General features: G+C 41.5%; 1 protein-coding gene across 1 annotated transcript in view; it reads right to left on the reverse strand.

Moving 5' to 3' along the window:
- Positions 1-10811: 10811 nt before the first annotated feature.
- alp3 (alkaline phosphatase 3) overlaps positions 10812-24586 on the reverse strand; it is a 31030-nt gene continuing 17255 nt past the window's right edge. The window contains exons 5-11 of the mRNA XM_075474264.1: positions 22745-22917; positions 22497-22637; positions 21903-21972; positions 18229-18363; positions 13098-13289; positions 11881-11997; positions 10812-11122 (exon numbers count right to left, since the gene is read on the reverse strand). Coding sequence (XP_075330379.1) covers positions 10812-11122; positions 11881-11997; positions 13098-13289; positions 18229-18363; positions 21903-21972; positions 22497-22637; positions 22745-22917 — 1139 coding nt within the window. The remainder of the gene's footprint in view (positions 11123-11880; positions 11998-13097; positions 13290-18228; positions 18364-21902; positions 21973-22496; positions 22638-22744; positions 22918-24586) is intronic.

Genomic DNA, 24586 nt, shown 5'->3' on the forward strand with positions numbered 1-24586 from the left:
CTGTTAATTAAATCCATTTACTGTTTGAACTTGGTTCTAAAGAGCTGTTCTTAACTATGGGAGAAACACACACAATCTCTCTCTTACAAAAGATTTAGGAGGGAAGACTTATGCTACGACCCAGTCTTGTAACACTGTAACACTTAAATGACAATCCATATTTAAGTTCTCTTCAAAAGATCAAATACATTCAATATAACATGGCAATTACTTAACTTTAGAACTCTGCTATAAGGATTTCTCACAGTAACCGTCTTCCTTTGCTTCCTCACTATCTGTAGATGAATATACGCACAGGCCATTTTTGTTTAAATTAATGTCATTTAGAACTTGTGTTATGTTATACTCAGAAAGCTAATCATTCAGTGAATAGAAATGAGATCATCTGATGTAAGAAAATGTGTTGAGACCATTTGCAGCCTCTCATCATCACTTCCTTTGTGTCCACGAATGAAACAAAAGACATAACGTGTTCTCTTGCATCTCCTCTCCAGCTGCTGAGTGCTCCTCCACCATCTGATCTATAAATGAGTCCTCTGTGAGCCTGTGCAAAAGATGAAGAGCAAGCCCATCATCTGAAACAAATATGATGGCCTCTGGCCAGACTAAATAGTACAAGGAGTCAAAACTGGGCTTAACAAACTCTAATCCCCAACAGATGTCCAGAATAATTATCACAATCTGTTGCCGATAAAAATAGATGAACTTTGAATATTTTGCATTATTAATGGACTGCTGTAGTAATGTCATCAAACCAAGCTGCCTTCAACTTCAGTTAACACAGCGGATATTGGAAGAGAGGATCAAAGGAATGAGGAGTCATTTTTAGACCCGCATGTTGAATTACAATGATGATGACGTTGTTTAACTTTAATCTCAATGGTCTGTACTACAACCCCAGTTCTAAAAAAGTTGAGATGCTGTCCATCCATCCAGCAATTTTCATCCACTTATCCGATGTTGGGTTGCGGATGCAACAGGTCCAGGAGAGAGACCCAGCCATGCCTCTCCCCATCAAAACTCCCCAGCTCCTCCTGGGGAATCCCGAAGCATTCCCCTGCCAGAAGGGACATAGAATTCAATTCAATTCATTTTTATTTATATAGCGCCAAATACAACAAATGTCATATCAAGGCACTTAGATAATAAAGTCCAATTCAAGCCAATTGGAATTCAATTAATTGTAATCATAATTATTCATAAAATAATCCAATTCGTTTATATAGAGCCAATTCAAAAACAATTTCCTAGCTAAGGAAACCAACAGATTGCACTGAAACTTTGTTTTCGGTCCAATCTTCCGTCCTGAGCGTGCCTGAGAATCCCTCCAGTGAGTCCTGGGTCTGCCTCAGGGCCTCCTCCTCCTACTGGGAGTATAGAACATGCACGGAAAACCTCCAAAGGGAGGCGACCTGGAGGCATCCTAACCAGATGTCCAAACCACCTCAGCTGACTCTTTCTGATTCGAATGAGCAGCAGCTCTACTCCGAGTTCCCTCCTGATGGTTGTGCTCCTCACCCTATGTCTAAGGCTGAGCCCAGCCAGCCTCTGAAGGAAACCCATTTCAGCCACTTGTATTTGTAATCTCGTCCATGTTTCGCACTTTGTAGCATCTTGTCTTCTTTTACCAACAGTCTGTAAACATCTGAGAATTGAGGAGATCAGCTGCTAGACCTTTGGAAGAGGAATGTTGTCCCATTCTTGTCTGATATAACATTCTAGCTGATGACAAAATGTTTTCAGTTGATGAAAGGACTCTTCTACTATGAGGCCAGGCTGTTGGAATAGATACAGTATGTGGTTTAATATCGTCTTGCTGAAATATACATGGCCTTCCCTGACAAACACGTTGTCTAAATGAGAGCACATTTTGCTCTAAAACCTACATATGTTCTAGAATGCGCTGCTGAGGGTGGCAGCACGTTGGAGTAGCTCTGTACCTCACATTGAGATTTATTCTTTTTTCTAAATTTCATTCCTGTTTTTTCTTGGAAGAAATTGCATTTTTTGGACAACTGTTCCTTCCTGCCTTGGATGCTGTGCAACTGGATTGATTTTTCCCAATACTTTTGTATATTTTGCTCTTTTGTTATGATGCATAACCATAGCAACAAGGTGGTTTACAACAGGGAGCAGCTGATTAACATTGGAAAAGCAGAAATAATTCGACAACTGAAGCCAGAAATCCCACTGGAATTGAAAAGGAGGCGTCGTGGATGCAGAGCAGGAGCAAAGAGGAGAGAAAGAAAGAAGTTCAAACCATCTCTGCCATCCGTCATCATGGGCAATGTAAGATCGTTAGCTAACAAGTTGGATGAACTTCTAGCCTTGACAAGGACTCAGCAAGAATATTTGGAATGTAGCATCATGTGTTTTACTGAGACATGGCTGCAGGATCATATCCCCGACTCCAGCGTCTCTCTGCCGGGCTTCCTGACTGTACGAGCAGATCGAGATTTAAAGAGTAGCAGGAAAAGGAAAGGGGGTGGATTGGCAGTGCTTGTCAACAACAGATGGTGTCACCCAGGACATGTTACTGTGAAGAGTCGTCTCTGCAGTCCTGACATTGAACTATTGGCAGTAGGTTTTCGTCCATATTATTTACCAAGAGAGTTCACCAGTGTTGTTTTGGTGGCTGTTTACATTCCACCCTCAGCTGTTGCCGACACTGCATGTGATGTCATCAGTTCCGTTGTTGTTCAGATACAGACACAACACCCCAATTCTTTTGTGGCAATATCTGGTGATTTTAATCATGCCTCACTCTCTGCTACACTGCCAACTTTTCAACAGTTTGTCAGCTGCTCTACCAGAGAAAACAAGACATTGGATTTGTTTTACACAAATGTCAAGGATTCATACATTTCCAAATCAAGACCTCCCCTGGGTAAATCAGATCACAACCTTGTTTTTCTCTGTTCAGCATATAAACCCCTTGTCCAGAGACTACCTGTCACAAAAAGGACTGTTAGAAAGTGGTCACATGAAGCTGAAGAAGCCTTACAGGGTTGTTTTGATGCAACCGATTGGATTTCTCTTTGTAAGCCACATGGAAAGGACATTAATGCCATGACTGAGTGTGTGACTGACTATATAAACTTCTGTGTGGACAACACCATCCCCACCAGAACAGTGAGATGCTTCCCTAATAACAAACCCTGGATCACCAGTGAGCTAAAGGAACTATTGAACAAGAAAAAAAGAGCCTTTAGGGAGCGAGACAGGGAGTTACTGAGGAGTATACAGAAGCAGCTCAAAGTCAAGATCAGAGAGAGCAAGGAGGTGTATAGAAAGAAGCTTGAGAGTAAACTGCAGAGGAACAATATAAGAGATGTGTGGTCAGGAATGAAGAAGATCACAGGCCTCAAGCAGAGGGAGGATCGGATGGATGGAAGTCTGGACAGAGCAAATGAGCTGAACACATTCTTCAACAGGTTCAGTTCAGGAACAAGCTCACCATCCTCCCCTCCTGTTCCCAGCCAAAGAGACATCCCACCCTCTTCTGACCCACAGCTTTCCTGTAACATCTCCACCTCCACCTCAGTCATGGATTCTTCTGCTTCCACTAGTTTGTCTTCAACCCAATCAGGAGATGCTGCTGTCCCCTTTGCCTCCCCCTCCCACTTTTCTGTTTCTAGAAGTCAGGTGAAGAGGCAGTTGGAGAGACTGAACCGGAACAAGGCTGCAGGTCCAGATGGTGTCAGCCCCCGAGTCCTGAAGGCCTGTGCAGAGCAGCTCTGTGGGATTCTGCAACACCTTTTCAACCTTAGCTTGACACAAGAGAAGGTACCACTGTTGTGGAAGACATCCTGTCTGGTTCCGGTACGAAAGAAAACTCACCCTTCAGACATCAATGACTACAGACCTGTAGCCCTGACATCCCACATCATGAAGGTCCTGGAGAGACTCCTGTTGACCCACCTGTGTAAGCAAACCAGCACATATAAGGACCCCCTGCAGTTTGCTTATCGCCATGGAGTTGGAGTTGAAGACGCTATCATACACCTGCTTCAACAAACCCACTGTCATCTGGACAAAGCAGGCAGCACTGTGAGGATCATGTTCTTTGATTTCTCCAGTGCATTTAACACAATCCAGCCTGATCTGCTTCGTCTGAAACTCCAGAAGACTCAGGTGGAGGCCTCAACAATCACCTGGATTAATGACTACCTGACAAACAGACCACAGTTTGTCAGACTGAAGAATTGTGTGTCTAACCAGGTGATCAGCAGCACAGGAGCACCACAGGGGACTGTACTCTCACCATTCCTTTTCACTCTGTACACTTCAGACTTCCAGTACAAGTCAGACTCCTGTCATCTACAGAAATATTCAGATGACTCTGCAGTTGTCGGGTGTATCAGAGATGGACAAGAAGCTGAGTACAGAGAGCTGGTGGACCGCTTTGTGGCATGGTGTGGGAACAATCATCTCATCTTGAATGTTAACAAAACAAAGGAGATGATTATAGATTTCAGGAGAAACAAGGTCAGATCAAACCCTGTTTCCATCATGGGAGAAGAAGTGGAGGTGGTTGAGGAATATAAATACCTTGGTGTTCATGTGGACAACAGACTGGACTGGAGACACAACAGTGAAGCCATCTACAAGAAAGGACAGAGCAGACTGTACTTCTTGAGGAAGCTAAGGTCCTTCAAGGTTTGCAACAAGATGTTGCAGATATTCTACAAGTCTGTTGTTGAGAGCGTCATTTCCTCTTGCGTCATCTGTTGGGGCAGCAGCATCAGAACCAGGGACCTAAAAAGACTCAACAACCTGATAAGGAAGGCTGGTTCTGTTCTGGGGACGACTGTGGAACCTCTGGAGACAATAATGCAAAGAAGGATTTTGCATAAAATCAAGAGAATTATGGACAACCCTGAACATCCTCTCCATGAGACTGTTATCGGAAAACAGAGTCTCTTCAGTATATATATATATATATATATATATATATATATATATATATATATATATATATATATATATATATATATACGCCACTGTGACATTGTTCACAGGTAGATTTTTGAGGTTTGCCCCGTGTGGGACGCCATGTTTTCTCAGTATTCATCTACCTTTGTCCCAAAAGGTAAGCATGGTCAGGCGTCCTGCATTATACTCGAATATTATGTTGAAACTGTCCTTTTTTGTTGATTTGTTCATGAGTATTGGTCAGTCATATGTCAGACCAAAGGTCACTGTTGTTATTAACACTCTGGGGTCTAATGCCCACCGGTGGGCATTTTTGACACATCTCCAAAAACACATCTGTAACTCTGTGAGTTTTTGTCATTCAAACATATAAGTGACACCATTAAAAACCTTGAAACTTCTAGTTTTCAAATATATATATTTTAAAAATAAATTATATAGCTGGCCCTTTTTAAAGAGAGTGAACAGAAATCTTTGGATTTTCTGTAGTCTCAGACTGCAGCAGCCTCCTAGGCCACACCTATCACTATTCACATGTAAAGTACCAGGTGATTGAGTGGCTATTCACAGGTGAGAACACGCCCCATTCAGCCAGCATGTGGGGGAAGGCAGCAATGTCCTGCCAGTGACAGACAATTATAACATGGAGAGTGACAGGGGGGTGGGGGGGAATCAGGGGTGTTACACACCCATCTAATTAGTATTCAACTCTCAGAGACACTGCCTGGAGGTACAATTACTTTTTTACAGTTTGTGTGAAAACAAAAAAACATTTCTGACTGCACTTTTTACTTTTATGCAGCCAAAACTTTTGTTTACAAGGTTCAACCTTCAAAAGTCTTGGCTAGATATATTTATAGTGTGTTTTCTTGCACTGTTTGAAGACCTCTAAAACTTGTTTTTTTGTACAGTTGTGTTTACCCTCAATTTAAATAAAACTTGTTTGTATTACATTCACTTCACTCTCATATTGTTTTTTGTTAGGCTTTTCCGAATACAACCATATATGTCCCTTTTGCATAGATGTTTACAGTTAGTTGAAATACTTGAAAATGTCAAGGTGGTGACAGCTGCCTCAAAGTCTCTGAAAAGGCCTTAGACCCCAGAGGGTTAACGTTGTATTTTTTTACTGTTTGAAGTCTCGGCAGGATGTGGCTGTGAGTGTGTTGCTAGCATGCTAGTGTGGTCTGTATGAGCCGGGCGGAAATGTATGTTTTGTGTTAGCGGTTTATTTATTCAAAGATGCTGTATTTTGTCTTGTTTGGCAGCGATATTTATTTTTATTCTTTGTTATATGTTTTTTTTTTCTGTAAATTATTGTTTGACAATGAGATTTATTATTTCTTAGTATTCATCTACCTTTGTCCTAAAAGGTGTTACCGCGAGTAATAAAAAGAAACGTCTCGGACTCACAATCCAAAAGAATCCTCCTTCCTCCGTACAATACTCCACGACAAATAAAAATAAAATCAAAACGCAGAGTCCAGGGAGGGTGCAGAGGGTCTGGCAGCGGACGTGGCGAGGCAGTGGGTTACATATATATATAAGTAAGTATGAATATTGATGGAGCCTTTCCAGATGTACAAGTTTCTAATTCACACTAATGCACCTTCATACCATCAGAGATGCAGGCTTTGAACTGAGAGCTGATGACAACCTGGATGGTCCCTCTCCTCTTTAGTCTGGAGGACACAGCATCCATGATTTCCAACAAGAATTTCAGATTCTGATCCATCTGAGCATAGAACACTTTTACACTTTGTCTCAGTCCATTTTAAATGAGCTTTGGTCCAGAGAAGATGGCAGGGTTTCTAGATCATGTTCACATCTGGCGCTCTTTTTATACCCAATATGTCACTCACCTGCTGCCAAAGAACCTAATTAGTTGCAACATATTCCTCCAGACGTTTTATTTTAGTACAACTTGCCTTTTGTCACCCCATCCCAATTTTTGAGACTGCTGCCATTATATTGAAAATGAGCTAATAATTTTCATAAAATAACTGCGACACACACGCAGACAACCTGGTTTCCGACCATAAACCGCCCTTTAATCAGAAAGATTTTGGAAAATATTTTTTGGATGAATGTCATCAAACTAAAACATTTAGGTGCCAATAAGAAGCAGTGTAATTGGAGGAATCAAAATAATAAGTTCCTTTATCTTTCATTTTAAATCTTAATCACACAAGGTTCTTACAAGGGGAGAAACATGATAGTGGTAATACCATGCTTGGATTTCTCTTGCTGAATCTGTGCCAGTTGCCATGACTGATGGAATAATGAAATCTGAATCACACCAGTAAACAATGTCAGGACATCTGTCTGCGAACTGACTCTAAACAGTTGATGAGTCTGGCATAAAGACACTTATCCTAAACACCCAAATCACTCTAAAAGGAAAGGTACAATAACAAAGTTAATATTTTGGAATAGACAAGTCAAATGCTTGATTATACACCAACAGAAATGCTGCAGAAGTACCTGAAGCAGGCAGTTCATCTGAGGAAACCCAATGAAATCCACCTGCCCAAAGTGGAAGCTGGTCTGTACACAGGAATGGGCCGTCATTCCTCCCAGTTAATGTTCTGGATTGACCAACTGTTACTGGGAACATTTACTTGCAGTTCCTGTTTCTCCTCTTCTTCTCTTTCTAAACTGGGCACCTGATGACTTCTTTGGTCTTTTACCATGATGATGATTCATGATGACTCGAAATTATTACCTTTGCTTTTCCCATTAATACCGTCCATTCACCCGTCAATGTCACGTGACGTAAACAAATTCACGTAGGTGACTGCACAGATTATTGTTGTTTTTTTTTTTTACATTTTTCACATAACCCAATTAATTACATGAAGGTATATGGGTCTATGTTAATTTTAGGAATGAAATACAGTTTATTTGGATTGGAAGCAGTTTGTGTTGTGCGGCCTGGGATCAGTCAAAAATAATTATTAAACCGCGACTAAGCTTGACGTTAAAAAGGTGGAACTGCCGTAGGCCTACATTAACACAGACTGAAATGTGATGCGAGTATTTAATTGGGGCAAGCATTGAACTTAACCACTTAGGTACACCATAAAATATATAGTCGGTCTCCACAGCAGTGACAGCTCTTTGCGGCAGGGCAAAGCAGAGCAAGATCCAAGCAAAGCAGAGCAAGATCCGATCCAAGAACAGCAAAACGATCCAAGCAAAGCAGAGCAACATCCAAGCAAAGCAGAGCAACATCCAAACTGAGCAGAGCAACATCCAAGCAAAGCAGAGCAACATCCAAGCAAAGCAGAACAGGATCCAAGCAAAGCAGAACAGGATCCAAGCAAAGCAGAGCAAGATCCAAGCAAAGCAGAACAGGATCCAAGCAGCAGAATCCAGCTCAACAGAACAGAATCCAAGTAAAGCAGCACAAGATCTAAGCAGAGCAGGATCCAACAGAACAGACCCTAGAACAGCAGAACGAGATCCAAGCAAAGCAGCAGTGTTTATCTACGCAGATCAGCTCTTCATTCAGGGCCTATCAAAACGATGAGCCGAATTAATACAAGCAGAACATACCTGAGCAATAATAATCGCAGTGGATCTACATGATGAGATTAATTTGATTATAGCTATAGTTGGGTTATGCTCCCCATTTGAGCAAGGGCAATAACCATCCCCGGACACATGGCGGCGAATGAACCGAACCACAGGCCCAAGCACTCCACAGGCACAAGCACTCCACACCCCGCGCACCCATCAGGCTGTAATGCAGACATACCAATCAGCAGCGTGTTGCACCTGTTGGGGAGGTGAGGCGCGCTCCACCTTAGAAGCATCACCGCGAGGACCCAAACGGACCAATTAGGAGGATGGCTTGTAATCCAAATGCGCTGGCATAAGACCCGCGCCACACAGCTACAGTCACGCAAAATCATGTAAAATCGGTGTAAAATAGCCGTGTAAAATAGCCATGTGTCTAACTGCGGCAGTCCTGCCACATACAGGAGCCCGGCCGCGGCCTACCTCGACTCTGCCCGCGGCCCGCTGTGGACAGCCCGCCCGGTGCCGCGTCTTGGCTCGCTGGACTTGGGAAGGTTCGGTGTCCTCCACGACGTCCATCTCAGCCGAATCTTCCGAGTCCTCCGGCAGACTCTCCGACTCCGCCGGCAGCGGGGATCCATGCCGGACGACAGGGTAAGCAGCAGCAGCAATAATAATACTAGCATCGGCGTGTATGCTGATCGGAGCTACGTCTTGCAAGCAGAAAGCAAAAAGAGCAGTGACAGCAACCAAGTTTAAATGAAGCGCCCCAAATGCCAGCATCCAATTGCGAGCAGCAGCTGATTACCCATAAGCGCAGTTGGTTCGTGGACAGCCATAAGGGTTGGGTCGGCGTCAGCCAAGAGGCAAAGGCGCGTTGACTACGTGGTCTGCCAGAACTATCGCGTTGCTCCATTTCTGTCAGAACCACTCTAGTCAAAACGAGACGAGAAACAGAGATAAATTTCAGAAGCTTATTCTGAATGCATACAATTGTGTTTGGCGGTGTGGCTCTGTTCGGAGGAAGTTCCCGACTTTTCCATGAGCTCCATGGAAGCCAAGACAGGGAACAGCAGCATCCTCAGGTGGAGTGCCTTTCATTTCCTGTAAAGGCAACAACCCCCCAAACAGACCATACCAGAACGCAGACCAGCCAATTGGATTAGTTGGAACCAGGGTGTCCTACCCCCCCACGAAATATTAGCTACCAAACGTGTGTCACCATTATGATTAGTAGTAGTAGTATTACAAAAAGCAGAAAGCAAAAAGAGCAGTGACAGCAACCAAGTTTAAATGAAGCGCCCCAAATGCCAGCATCCAATTGCGAGCAGCAGCTGATTACTCATAAGCGCAGTTGGTTCATGGACAGCCATAAGGGTTGGGTCGGCGTCAGCCAATAGGCAAAGGCGCATTGACTACGTGGTCTGCCAGAACTATCGCGTTGCTCCATATAATTTCTAAATGTCTGACTAACTTTTGCCCTAAATTAAACTGTGCTGACAAGCTCTTTCAAACAAAAGTCCAATGAAAATAATGTCAGTACCAATCTAGCAATGACCATATTCATCTTAAAATATCTGCAAATACACTCATCATGGTTCAATATTTCAAGTCACAAGGTACAGCTTATAATTTTTATGAGAAATCTGCTTGTTAGCCTGTTGTACTGTAGCTTAGTGGAGAGGACCAAGAGCTCTGTTCTGTGTGAACAACAAGGTCCACCAAGCCAGAAACAGGGAAGAAAAGCTACAGTCACAAATGCGTGTGTTGCTTTGGGTTGTTGTTCTCTGTGCACACATGGAAATTAACAAGGAAAACAATTACGATATCTACCAAAGTATAAACCTACTCCTTTAATTGGCTAGCTAACTAGACTAAACAGAAATCGGTGTGTCATTAAAGCTTACACGTCAGAGCAGGAAAAAAACAATCATCACTAAATTTCTAAAAAGAATTTCCAAATTTGGAGATTTATCAATTTTAGGCTAACCAGAAAGCTTGTGTTCCTTTACAATTTTTGAAAGGTGGATAAAGTTTATTTTCTTCAAAGTCACATTGTGGATAAGTTCAGAAAACAGCATCAATAACAACACAATTAAACTGACAAATCAACTCTTCTGTCAGGGACTGAGTTATTTTCACAAGACTGAATAAACATGATACATTTATCTTACTGAGGCTTATTTCCCTGACTATAATCCATGTCTTTGTTGATGAATTTTAAGTATCTAATTCTATCAATTTATCAAGATGCAGCATAAACCCGATCCAAGAGGCCACTCTGGTGGTCATCTCCCACTCTAGTGTCCCTGATTGACTCCATTCCCACTGCTCAGTGACCCTGTCCTCTGATCTTACATCAGCACAGCCAGGGCCAGCAGCAAACTGAGGAGGCTACTCAGCAAAGCTGCTGATGCCCTAGCTGCCCCGGTGTTATCAGTGGGGTAGGTGGTGTGACCCAAAGGTGGAGTGATCTGCCCCTGGCAGTGTCTCAGGTCTGCGCCAACACAGGCAGCATAGCCCATAGCATGGGCAATGTAATTCTGCTCATGAACACCAGTGAAGAGGTGGGCCATGGGTCCGCGTGCCAGCACCGCCACATCCTCTCCGCTGTGGGTGGTCGATGTTAGGGGGGCGGCAGAAAACTGGACGTAATCTTTGCTTTCTATAAAAGACACAAATATTACAAAAGGTTACGTTGTCAAAACTACATTGGAAGAAACAAAGATGCAACAATTAAACTTTACAGCAGTTCTAATGACTTTTTCATCATTTTCATTGTCCTTAAATTGAATCAAGATTAACAAATATAGTAAAAGAGGTTTTCTGAGCAACTTTTTGACCTGACCCCTCCCCTGCTGCTCTTCAAGTGAGAGCTGCAGCGGTTTTCACAAAGAGGAAGAAGGACTGCAGCAAGTCACTGGCCAGAGCTGTAAACAGGTCAAATATGCTCAGTAACTTCCACGTGTGTTTCTTACTGATTACATTCTAAACCAGATAACAGCACATCTAGACCGCTACACACCTCCACCTTAATGAGAGGGGAGATGGTGAATTGTTAGATTTTATGCAAACGTGTGCACACAGCTAAAGTGCACAGCAATGAAGGAGACACTGATTTGAAGTGATTAATATTATTTCATGATCCTCACACCGCTGTGCCAACACAAGCAGGTGCCTTCACACCCTCCACCCAATGTTTGGGCTGTGAAGCAAATTAAGGAGAAAAACAGAAGGGGAGTCTTTGGTTAAAAATTCACCATCACACATTTTTAGTGTGTCATAAGACATCATTGACAGTTTTCCTCTCCTTTTTATGCTTAGTCTGCCTTTATTTTGTGGCCGATCTGGAATTTTGCACATAAAATGAAATCTGCGAAATTTTTGTAAGTATAAAGGTGGGTGGAAAGGAGTGTGTCTTACTGGTGGTCACATTGCGGAGGTCAGGGCGTTTGCCATTAATAATTTTGTGTCCAGGTCCATTGCCATACATCAGTGTTGTGTAGGGTAACATGTCTGTGCCCCACAGTGGAGATTTACCTGGAAAACACAGGAATTATCTTTCATTCATCTTGTTGATCCTTTCTGCCTCAGAGCACTGGACACATGCACACACACTCAATGCATACACAAACATAAAACCACTAAAGGAGGAGTTTCTGGGTCCCAGAGGTAGCTGCCGCAGGAGGTCTCGAGCTTGTTGAATATCCCAGTGTTTCTCTCCAGATGAGCCATTAGCCTGGCAAGTTTCCCTGCTGATGAAGAGCTTAAGAATTTTACCATCCTATTAATCACTGATGTGAAGCTGGGAGGAGGAGGGGAAAATAAAGATAGGAAATAGGGGAAAGCATGACAACCGTATCTCAATCAATACGCTCAAAAAGCTTTGAAAATTGGTATTGACATGATTGTGAGCTGAATATTTTAAAGTAAAATAGAGTTTACTTCACAAGGCACTGAAAGCCGCACTGGAAATCAGATAAAAATTTAAAAAATTTAGCAATCCTTACAAGTCTGTCAATGTAGTTAAGAGAAGAAGACAGCGAAGTAAAGTGTTTAAATTTGATATTTTCAAGTTTATAATTCACACTGGCTGTTCTGGCTGAGACTGTCAGATTGTTTTCTGAAAAAGAAACACCTTCTCTGATTTCAGACATTTCGGTAAAGGAGAGAAAACAGAGAGGAAGAGGATGTTGAGAGCTGAGGTCATTGAGGTACAGAGCACACAAGATCCTCAAGAAGATCTTCACAATGGCACGATGGACTGACAGTCAGAAAAAGTTAAGAGGGGAAATGTAACAGGAAGGAAGGTGTTGCTGACAGTGGTGGAGACAGGTAGAGGGAAGAGAGACGAGCAGAAAGCAAGAGACAGAAATAGAAAGACGAGCAGGAGAAAGGCTGCCAGATATAAGTGTTTACCCAGTCTGTAATTACAGGGGAAAGAAAGCAGAGAAAATGTCAAGCTGCTAATGGCTAAGGCCCACTAAGCTGTGAGGAAGCCAGCAGTCTCACACAAACACACGCACACAATGTGGATAAAGACATCTGAAAGGGGGAAATGGACAGGTTAAAACGAGTTAAGTGCTGCTACAAAATTTGTTGAAGAAAGCACTGCATTCAGGAAGTCAGGCCACAATTACCCAGAATGCTCTGCCCTCGAAATGTGTAACCATTGAAGGTAAGAGGGTGGGAGTGGTCAGCTGTCACTATAGTGAGAGTTTCATCCTCTTTGGTGAGTTCAAGACCCTTGGCTATGGCATCATCAAAAGCAACTGCCTCATGGAGGGCCATGTATGCCCGGCCTGCGTGGTGAGCCTGGTCGATTCGCCCACCTGGACACACACACACAGACGAAAGGCTTAAAGAGGGTGGTGAAGTGGCTTCTGGTATTAGTTGGTACTTTAAGTCACAGAAACAAATGTCCCAGTTTAACTAAACCAGGTGAGACTCATTCACTTTTCCCTGAAATGGATTGAATCGGCTAAAACCAGATGATATTATCAGACAGCTGGACAAGACAATAGTGAACAAGTTAGGCTGACACATGAGACTTTCCCTTGAGTAGGATCAAAGACAGATTAGGATTTGAGACTTGATTTGATATATCGACAAATTTTAATTGTTGATATATCTTGTCAAATTTTAATTAAACAAAATTTTTTTTTGTTTTTTAACAATTAAATTTTTATTAAGACTTCAAATTTTCTGAAAACTATGTTAGTATGAGAGTTTTACTTGGTTGAAAATAAAATGATAAGGCGGTCTGTCAAATCCTCAATTTTTATCTGTTAGTCCAATAAAATGTACATTACTTTACCTTTTAGTTAGGAAAACAAGATTGTTTTAAAATTTGTTTTTAATGTCTTATTTGAAGAATTACTTGACTTGACTTGAAACATAACTGTCAACTGATTTGAACTTGTTTAAAGCTATTTGAAAACCTGCCTGAAGTTCCTTCATATTGCATAAGACTTGTCCTAAAACACTTGAACACTTGTCTTGTCTTGTCTTCTAAATTGTCTTCCCATGTGTCTAGGTACCTGACTTATCGCACTTACTCTAGCACTAGTTATGCTCTTAGCTGTTTGGTTTTGGAAGGAAACGCACTTATGATTTCTTGTTACCTGAAGTTCTTTTGCCTACCGATGTAGAACGCACTTATTGTAAGTCGCTTTGGATAAAAGCGTCTGCAAAATGACCGTAATGTAATGTAATGTCTTGTAAGACCTTTCAGAATCTGATTTATCTCAATTGCCTTGACTTAATTGCTTTATTATTCGGTTAAGTCTGTTGATCTTCTATTCTTGTCATGAATAGCTTTAAATTTTTCTCCGACTTGGGTCTGGATTATCTTTAATGAAACGACGCTTGAGTTTGCTTTGTCTCTTAGAACTATCCTCTTAACTCTGACCCAAGACTTGACTCTGGCTTATTTTCAATGACTTGAGTCTGACTTACCTTTAATGCCTCAACACTAAACTGTTGTTAAATTACCATAGAAACATAGCCTGGCTGACGCGTCCACAATCTCGATGAGATGGTGGTCTGGGAACTAGGTGTGCATTTTCTCATATTTGAGGCGTGGTTTACGAATGCCTGGAGCCGTTTATTGGGCGCTACGAATGTCTATCAAATGACGTCAGGTTCTTCCCATGCTGCTTTGCGCGCGATTCATAGCCAATTGTATCACTTATACCAGATGACGACAGAAATTCGACGAGGAAGAAGAAAAAAAAGTAAAATAAAAGTAAACTTGCGCTCTAAGCTACTTAAATTAACAACAAAGTAGGCCTATATGCTATATTCTACATGAATTTTTATGTTGTAGAGTTGTGAATTTATTTTATCAATGGAGAAATTGAGCAGCCTTGCTTTGTTGTCTACAGTAGTAGATCAACCCTCATCTTACTTTGAAGCTCCCAGCTCCCAGAAGTGACGTCAACGAAGCTTTAGAAGCAGAAAAGCTATCAGGCTTGTGTTGATGATAATAATAAACTCCTGGACTATGTACAAACTTCCAAATGCATCGTTTTGTGAGTACAGACCATATTTGTACTACTGTAGAAGTTTGGTGTCATGACATGTGATTTTAGTGTGGTAATTTTGGAGATACTGCCAGGGTCCGTCAGCGCTTGTACTAAGGTATTCGGGATAACTCGGTAACTCAGCTGATGTTCAGCCAATATCGGAAAAAGTTCGGGTGGGCTACTTGGCTGGATGTCACGGTTCAAATGACCTTAGGGTGAATCTACTCTGAAACACTTTCTAAGGCTGCATCGAACGGTAACGTTGTGTCCGCTGTCAAGCTTCGGTGTAGCGCATGGACGTCGTCATCGTCTTGCTGCGCGTGCCCCCCCCCCCCCCGTTCTGTGATTGGTTCCCAAACTCTGGCAAAAATAAGGGCGGTGGTTTCCAGGCTGACTTTGCAGTGAGAATGAAATCGAGCGCAAAGCAGCATGGGATTTCCCAGGCTAATAGAAACAATTAATTTCCAAATGAAAAAGTAAATAAGACAGGCTATCTGGGATGACAGAGGACTCTGGCCTTTCTCAAGTGACTCAAAACTTGACTTGCCTCTTACCAAAAGCTCATAAAACCATGCATACGCAGGTAGATTGGACCTTTTCTCTTGCAGAAAGAGTGGATCTTGCTGGGAAATGAAGTGTGTGTAAGTAACTTTGTTTTTCTAAAACTTTATCCCATCCCTCCGCACCTGTCGTCTGTATCTAAATCAGAAATTGAAGTAGACCTCAGTTAATTAGTTGTGATCTCAGTGAGCTGTCAGTTCTTGGGTGCACCATATGTCTGCTTCTATTTATACATTTGCTGTTATTTTCAAGTCATTGTTAAGACACTCTGCAGAACCGTGGAGTCCCCAGGCGGCTGCCTCAGATTAAAGGAGAGATGGAGGCAGAAACATATCACGCAAACACACTAGTGCGCGATAACACATCCTGCGGAAAACTCATTGAGCTGTAGGCAGAATCAATGTCAAGTCACCAAGTACTGCAGGTACATATTCCTCTCTGACATGATGCATTATGGAGGTTGGAGACATAGCCAACGGCACAAACATTAACCTAAACCAATGAATACCAGTGCTGAAGTTAAACATATTGTACATAACATTAGTTAACCATCCCATTTAGTGCTAAGAAAGTATGAAGATAAAAGTTTATAAAAACAGCCGCATTCTTTCATATGCCTTGACAGTTAATCCTGGTAAACACTGCTGGTCGTGGGTCTGTTATGATTACAGCTTTGCTTTAAAAAAGAGAAATGTCTGAATTAAAGTGGAGACAAATATTCATGGCCGCTTGTATTTCTTTCTTTCTTTTACATTCTCAGAAGAACAAACCCTTTCTTAGTGCGGGGTTACATTGCATTGAATGCTTAGTATTCCTCTAGCTTCCTGAAGTTCCTGGAATGTTGGCCCATTTCTCCAGACAGTACTGGTATAATTAAGATGTGCTTTTGGGCACGTTGCTTGAAATTGCTTCATTAGTTCTGCACACACATCTCCCATTGAACTTTTAGTCAGGACTTTATGATAGCAACACCTTGTCTTTGGTGTCGTTATGTCATTTTGCCAAACCTGTGGAAGCATATTTAGAGCTAAAGTAAATTTAACTTTAGGTAGATGTTTTGAGATGTTTCTTCAGCATATCCAGAAAACTTTCCTACCTCTTAATGCCATCCGTTTTGTCCTCTAACAGTGCTCCTCATCATGATGCTCCTACCAGCATGCCCCACAGTTGTAATAATGCTCTTCAGCATAAAACTCAAAACTTTAAAACCAGACTTTGTTGTTTCATGCATGTGATGCAACTCTTTTTTTTAATTAAGGACTGTTTCACTAAGTGCAGTGATGTCGTGTTCCTCTATGGCCCGGTAGCACAAAAAACACAGCAAGATTTTGTCTGTGGACATGAATCAACTGGTGAACTTTTTGTCATTTTTTCACTTTTGCCCTGAGACTGAGACAGGTACTTACATTTAAAGGGGAACTCCGGGGCATTTGAAGCGCATTTCCATTGCTAGAGGTTGTCAAATACTGACGGTAGGACACAGACCAGTGCAAATCGGCGCTCCATGTGCGGCGATTGCACTGTTTGCGCAGCCTGTCATGCTAACCAAATACGTGGTGGCTAAGGGCCAAGCGCTAAACCTTCCACGTAAAACAACAACTTGCACACTGCAGAAACGTCACACCACTTTATAAACCATCCGACAATAAAGTCACAAGCCTTACCATCAAAACCATATGCATGGTTCTCACATTACTGGCATGGGGACGTTACAAAACAACTTTATAAACAGCATGTCACTTACCTCTTGTCGGTAGGCGCGCGCATGTTAAAGCCCAAAACAGTCAATGGACGATGATCCCATATACAAAACAATTATCTTCTCTAGAAAAACTGCGTTCAAGTATTTAAAACATTACAACAATATTACTGGGCATGTATTGTTGTAATGTTTTAAATACGACAAGAGGTAAGTGACATGCTGTTTATAAAGTTGTTTTGTAACGTCCCCATGCCAGTAATGTGAGAACCATGCATATGGTTTTGATGGTAAGACTTGTGACTTTATTGTCGGATGGTTTATAAAGTGGTGTGACGTTTCTGCAGTGTGCAAGTTGTTGTTTTACGTGAAAGGTTTAACTCTTGCCCCTTAGCCACCACATATTTGGTTAGCATGACAGGCTGCGCAAACAGCGCAATCGCAGCACAGGGAGCGCCGATTTGCACCGGTCTGTGTCCTACCGTCAGTATTTGACAACCTCTAGCCATGGAAATGTGCTTCAAATGCCCCGGAGTTCCCCTTTAAGTTCTGTTGCGTGTGCAGGTGGGGTCCTTCAAGAAATTGGAGATGTCCATCCAGATTGCACCCTTGTGGAGGTACACACGTGGGTTTTGTTTTTTCTTAGTTTGTCCCAGCTTTTTTATTTTAACTGAGTTTTTAAAGCTGATATTCTGGAATGTTTAAAGCTCTTCACAGGAAAAGGCAACTTAGCATTATGTAAGCATCAGACCCACTGGAACTGTGATATAGCAAGTTATGAGTGAAATAATGGGGTGAACTTCATTCCACATGAATAACTGCCAACTTCATCTATGGTCATTTAAATATCATAAATACAGGATGATAATTTGATAGAGCAACCAGAAATAAAGTTTGTTTTTCTCCCTTTCTTTTTTAGTGAAAACTTATTTTTTCTTGTAATTCTCTGTCCAACCTCCGAAGTTATGGGAGCTTTTGCCTTACCCTCCACAAGCAGGAAGAAGCCCTTAGGGTTTTTCTGCAGGATGCGGATGGCCTTTTCCGTGGTCTCAACAATGGTCGGATCCATGCTTGGGTCTCTTTCTGCCTCAAAATGCAGATCACCGGGTTCAAACAGAGCTGGGGAGGGATAGGTAAACCGAATTACAATTACAATATCTCCAATTAATCTGCCCTCAGAGAAGGCATAGCTGCACACAAAGATCCATTTTCCTACTGGTACTAATTCCAGCACATAGATGGTGATAAACCCCAATGGAGAGAAAAAACATAGTCTTGACTAATTGAGCAGAGTCAGTCCTAAAAATAGCACAATGACTAGATCTACATTGCTCCTGCACCACCACACACGTGAAAGAGGACTGAAATCATGATATAGCAAACCACTGCAGTGTTAGCTATAAACCGGATCTAACACTGCACAGTAGTAATTTCTCGGCAACTTCTGAGAAACTATAACAGAAATAAAAGAGTGACTATTGAACTTACATTTGAGCTTTGGAAACAAGCACAATAAATTCATCAAGGAATCTGATGTTGATCAGTTGTGGTATGTCCACCTAACCAGTGTCAAGAATCAAACTTTCAAGAGTCAAAGCAGCTTGCATCATATCTCTGGTTGTAAGGTTGAGAAAAGAACACTATCCTAATTTAACATAATAGCACACTTCTTAGTTGATATTTAGTTAACTTGAATGCATAATTTGGTCATATTTAAGACATTTGTATATGTATTCCAAGTTGGTTTCTTGCAGGAAATTAAATTAGGTGGTTAACACTTCATCTCATCACAACATCCCTCGTGTAAAGAATATGAAGATAAAGCGATCATTCGGGTAACATTTGCACCACGCAGTTATAGGTATAATATGTTAATTAGTGAGCTGTTGACTACTTTTGGCAGTTTTCCCTGCTTCCACTGTGAGCTAGTATTAAACCTATGGTGTATTTTTTAATGGACAAGTTTTTAAAACTGTTTCGAGAAACAGCCATTAAATATCATAACAGCCAGTGAAATATATATCAATATGAAAATCACAACAACAGCGAAAGTATAAATCATTGTACTTGAATGTCTAATAATCATAAAAAGACTGTTTAACAGTCACAGATGTGATAGCATTTGTATACATACAGTAATCAAGGCTTACATCACTAATACATGAATGAGTGACACTATATTTGTTTTGTTCTTCAAGGAACAAACAGCCTATAAAACTGGATGCAAACTTCTCAACATCAGGTCTCTTTCATCCAAATCCTTATTATTAAGAAGAAAACTTGTTGCATCAAGATTAATATGTCCATCTACTTAAAAACAAAAAAACTTGCATTGCTGGAGGAGTTGCAGCCGCAAGAAAATTCAAGCATTCTCCATACTCCAAGAATTTCCTCAACAAAAAACACACAAAAAACCCCACTTCTGTTAATTGCATTGTATTGTGCATACACTGAGTTTTTAATTTGAATTCTCTGACTAAATTTTTGCATTATTGTTGGTGGTTTTAACAGTTTAACACTTGCAGAATTGACCATTTGACTATAATGATAACGGAATTACAACCTTGATTTCTTAAATCTCCATATATGAATACTGCAGAAGGCAGTTCTTTAAACTTTACTCCAGCTGAGTTGGGCCGTGTGGTCGACAGTGCCACAGCCTCTCCGTGCTCAGCTCTTGATACTGTAGCTCCACTAAAGATGAGAGTTGCAACACAGTTTCGGAACAACACAGGATTGCGTATCTTGAAACATACACTGAGAAAACGGGAAAGGAAATGGCGTACCACTGATTTATATTTCATACTGTCATGCATCTATAATAATAACATCTTTAATAACAGTAACACTGCAGCAATATAATTTCAATTCAATTTCAATTCAATTCAATTCATTTTTATTTATATAGCACCAAATACAACAAATGTCATCTCAAGGCACTTAGATAAGTGATAAGTTTATTCTGGGATTAATAAAGTATCATTAAATTGAATTGGGATGAAAATCCGACCTCCAAATCTGAGATCATGGTCCTCGGCCGGAAAAGGGTGGAATGCCCTCTCCGGGTCGGGAACAAGATCCTTTCCCAAGTGGAGGAGTTCAAGTATCTCGGGGTCTTGTTCACGAGTGAGGGACGAATGGAGCAGGAGATTGACAGGCGGATCGGTGCATCGTCTGCAGTGATGCGGGCTCTGCACCGGCCCGTCGTGGTGAAGAAGGAGCTGAGCCACAAGGCGAAGCTCTCGATTTACCGGTCAATCTATGTTCCTACCCTCACCTATGGTCACGAGCTTTGGGTAGTGACCGAAAGAACGAGATCGCGAATACAAGCGGCCGAAATGAGTTTCCTCTGCAGGGTGTCTGGGCTCTCCCTTAGAGATAGGGTGAGAAGCTCGGTCATCCGGGAGGGGCTCGGAGTAGAACCGCTGCGCCTCCGCATCGAGAGGAGTCAGATGAGGTGGCTCGGGCATCTGGTTAGGATGCCTCCTGGACGCCTCCCTGGTGAGGTGTTCCGGGCCCGTCCCACTGGGAAGAGGCCCCAGGGAAGACCCAGGACACGTTGGAGAGACTATGTCTCTCGGCTGGCCTGGGAACGCCTCGGGGTCCCCCCAGAAGAGCTGGAGGAAGTGGTCGGGGACAGGGACGTCTGGGTTTCTCTGCTCAAGCTGCTGCCCCCTGCGACCCGATCCCCAGAAAAAGCCGAAGATGATGGATGGATGGATGAATTGAATTGAATTGAATTGAATTGAATTGAATTGAATTGAATTGAAATTAAAAAAAGGGCTAGGGTCTTTTTTAATCAATTTATGTTATAGAACCAGAACACAGAGCATACTCTCCCAAAGTGACGCTGGAAAAGTGGTCCACGCATTCCTCATATCCTGGTTGGACTATTGGAAGGGCATCTTTAATCTGGATGCCCAAACAAGCCCCTTAAAATCCTTCTGTTGATTCAAAATGCTGCTGCCAGAGTACCAATTGGTACATCCAAGCCACATTTCTCCTGTGTTAGCCTCTCTACACTGGCTCATTGCTTAATTAAGAATGAAATTCAAAATCCTTCTGTTGACATACAAAGCCTTCAGAAGTAAAGCTCTGTCTCATCTAACCCTACAAGAGTTCTTCATTCCCCAAACACTGGCCTGCTTGTGGTATCAAGATTTCTTTATGCTAGAACGGATGGCAGAGCTTGTAGTTTCTAGGCTCCTCTCCGGTGGAACCAGCTGCCTGTCTGGATACCAAATGCTGACACTTTGCTTTTAAGACTCATTATAAAACACAGCTCATTGGAAGATCTTATATGTATTTCTTTGATCTGTTTTTGCACTGTACCTGTTTTAATGTTTATTCCACCCTTTGGTTTTTACTAATTTTCCCTGTTTTTCTTCTGTATTAAAATACTATTACTTACAAATTGTGTTACAATCATTTTAATCTTCCAATCTTTATATTTTCTGTTATCATTCCATGTATTATCTTTTATGTTATATTGTTGTTTCATTCAAATTCTTACTTTGCAAAACAATTTGGGTTGCACCTGTGTTTCAAAGGTGCTATATACTGTAAATAAAGTTAAGATGGTGAAGTTGTACCTTCACATGTAAACAAATACCTAAAAGGGCAAAGGAGGATGGAAAAACAAATAGACAAAATTTTACCCATCAAGTAGTCGGTGGTTTCAGGATCAACTGCATCAAATTCTTTTTTATTCCACACATAATGGGCTTCCTGTAACACAGAGACCAGAAACAATATTAAATAATAGTCAGTAGAGTCAGTAGACTCTAGAATCAGGGTATTTTTAAATCCATACTAGTGTTGTTGTCAGATAAATTCTGATATGCTCATATGAATACTACTAAAACAACATTTGTCAAGAAAAAATGTGTAATCATTGAAGACTTTTAAAAAATATATATTCTTTTTTATAATTAAAACTCCACATATTTCAGTTCTACAGTTTTACAAATTTAGGACATAATAATACATCATCTGGTCCATATTAGGTCTTAAAATGAGTTAACCAAAGCTTAGATTAAGATCAACGACACATGACATATTATACCGTCTCATTATTGAACAGAAAATGTGAAGAAGCAGTGTGTGAAAAACAGTGGCAGCCTGGTGCTGATGATCAATGCACTGATCAATTGATCATCAGCAGGTGTGAGCGCCTCCATAAGGAAGAGTGGACCAAAATACTTCCTCAACCATGTGAGAGATTGATGTTGTGTTTGGTTTCCTGTTGTTACCTTTCCAGTTTTCATGCTTTTCCACTCTTGGATGAGATTTCGTCCATCTCTTCTCTTGCCTAAGGAGGAGAAATCTGTGGGGTACTCTGGGTCCTTGGTGCCCCTGGGGGTCATATACTTTCTACCTCCACCAATGATTACCTGGAACACGTCAGAAACCCACATATTCAAACACAATTTGCAGATTTAAGAATGAAATAACATGTTAAAAGTTGTCATGAAATCATCTGTGTTGTGGGGAAACATACATTTATATCAATGTTTTTGATGAGCTGGGATGCAATGTCAGTGCAGCCGTCCTTCTTGGCAGCATCAGGCATATCTGCATCACTGTACCACTTCCTGCTGGCACTGTGGGCATAGGTGGTTGCCGGGGTAGCATGTTGCACTCGAGTGGTTGTTACTATGCCAACAGACTTGCCTATAACATAGATACAGTAGCAGTCATTTTTGATATACAGTGACTGTGCTGTATAGAAAAGGTACCCTGCAGAACTGAGTCAGTGTTTACTGCCATCTGTTATCTGCCAACACATATCATTAAAAATGCACTTATTTAGCATCTTTTAACTATAGGTCTAGGTTCTGAATAGTCCCTTACAATGCGCTTCTCACCCACCCCATGACATGTATTCACTTTATACACAGCACGCAGCACTTTTTCCACAACAATTGTGTGTTCAGTGTTTTTTTGTTTTGTTTTTTCCCTTGTTTTTTTTATTCTGATCTCACTGTGAAGCACTTTGTGAATCCTTTTCTGCAAAAAGTGCTATATAAATAAATTTTACTTACTTACTTACTTACAATCACAGACAAAAAAGCATATTAGAAGCAATGTGGAGGATCAGTATCTTGCTCAAGGACACTTTGACATTTACTGTGCCTTGAAAAAGTATTCATATGCCTTGAATTCAGTATTCATGTTCCTTGAACTTTTCCGCATTTTTGTCAATTCCACATTACAACCACACACTTAAATGTATTTTTTTTTGTGACAGACCAACACAAAGTAGCGCATAATTGTAAAGTGGAAGGAAAATGGTACATGATGGTTCACCATCTTTTACAAATAAAAATCTGAAAACTGTTGCAGGTATTTGTCAATACAAAGCATCTTTCACTGCAATTACAGCTGCAAGTCTTTTGGGGTATGTCTTAACCAGCTTTGCACATCTAGGGGAGCAATTTTGGCAAAATACCGCAAATTCAGTCAGATTGGATGCAGAACGTCTGTGAACTGCAAATTTCAAGTCTTGCTACAGATTCTCAACAGGATTTAAGTCTAGAATTTGACTAGGTCATTCTAACACATGAATATGCTTTGATCTAAACCACTCCATTGTGGCTTTGGCTGTATGTTTAGGGTTAGAAGGTGAACCTCTGCCCCATTCTCGAGTATTTTGTTCTCAGGATTCTTCCAGGATTGCCCTGTATTTAGCTCCATCCATCTCCCCATTAACTCCGACCAGCTTCCCTGTCCCTGTTGAAGAAAGGCATCCCCACAGCATGATGCTGCCACCACCATGTTTCACGGTGGGGATGATGTGTTCAGGTTGATGTGCAGTGTTGGTTTTCTGCCACACAGTGTTTTGCATGAAGGCCAAAAAGTTCAATGTTGGGCACATCTGACCGGAGCACCACACCAGAGTTGTGGCAAACTGCCCAGGGCTTCTTTTGGCTTATTTTCAACAGCAGCTTTCTTCTAGCCACTTTTCCATAAAACCCAGATTTGTGGAATGCACCACTGATAATTATCCTGTGGACAGATTCTCCCACCTGAGCTGGGGATCTCTGCAGCTCCTCCAGAGTTACAACGGGCCTCTTGACTGCTTCTCTGATTTATCCACTCCTTGCCCGACTTGTCAGTTTAGGTAGACGGCCATGTCTTGGTAGGTTTGCAGTTGTGCCATACTTTTTCCATTTTTGAATGATGGATTGAGCAGTACTCCGTGAGATGTTCAAAGGGTGGGATATGTTTTTATAACCAAACCTTGCTTTAACACAACTCTATCTCTGACCTGTCTGGTGTGTTCCTTGGTTTCCATGATGCTTGGTCTAACATAGGTGTTACACACTGTTACTCTTGTTGT

The sequence above is a fragment of the Odontesthes bonariensis genome, chromosome 9 (genome assembly GCF_027942865.1).
Source record: "Odontesthes bonariensis isolate fOdoBon6 chromosome 9, fOdoBon6.hap1, whole genome shotgun sequence".
Classification (NCBI taxonomy): Eukaryota; Metazoa; Chordata; class Actinopteri; order Atheriniformes; family Atherinopsidae; genus Odontesthes; species Odontesthes bonariensis.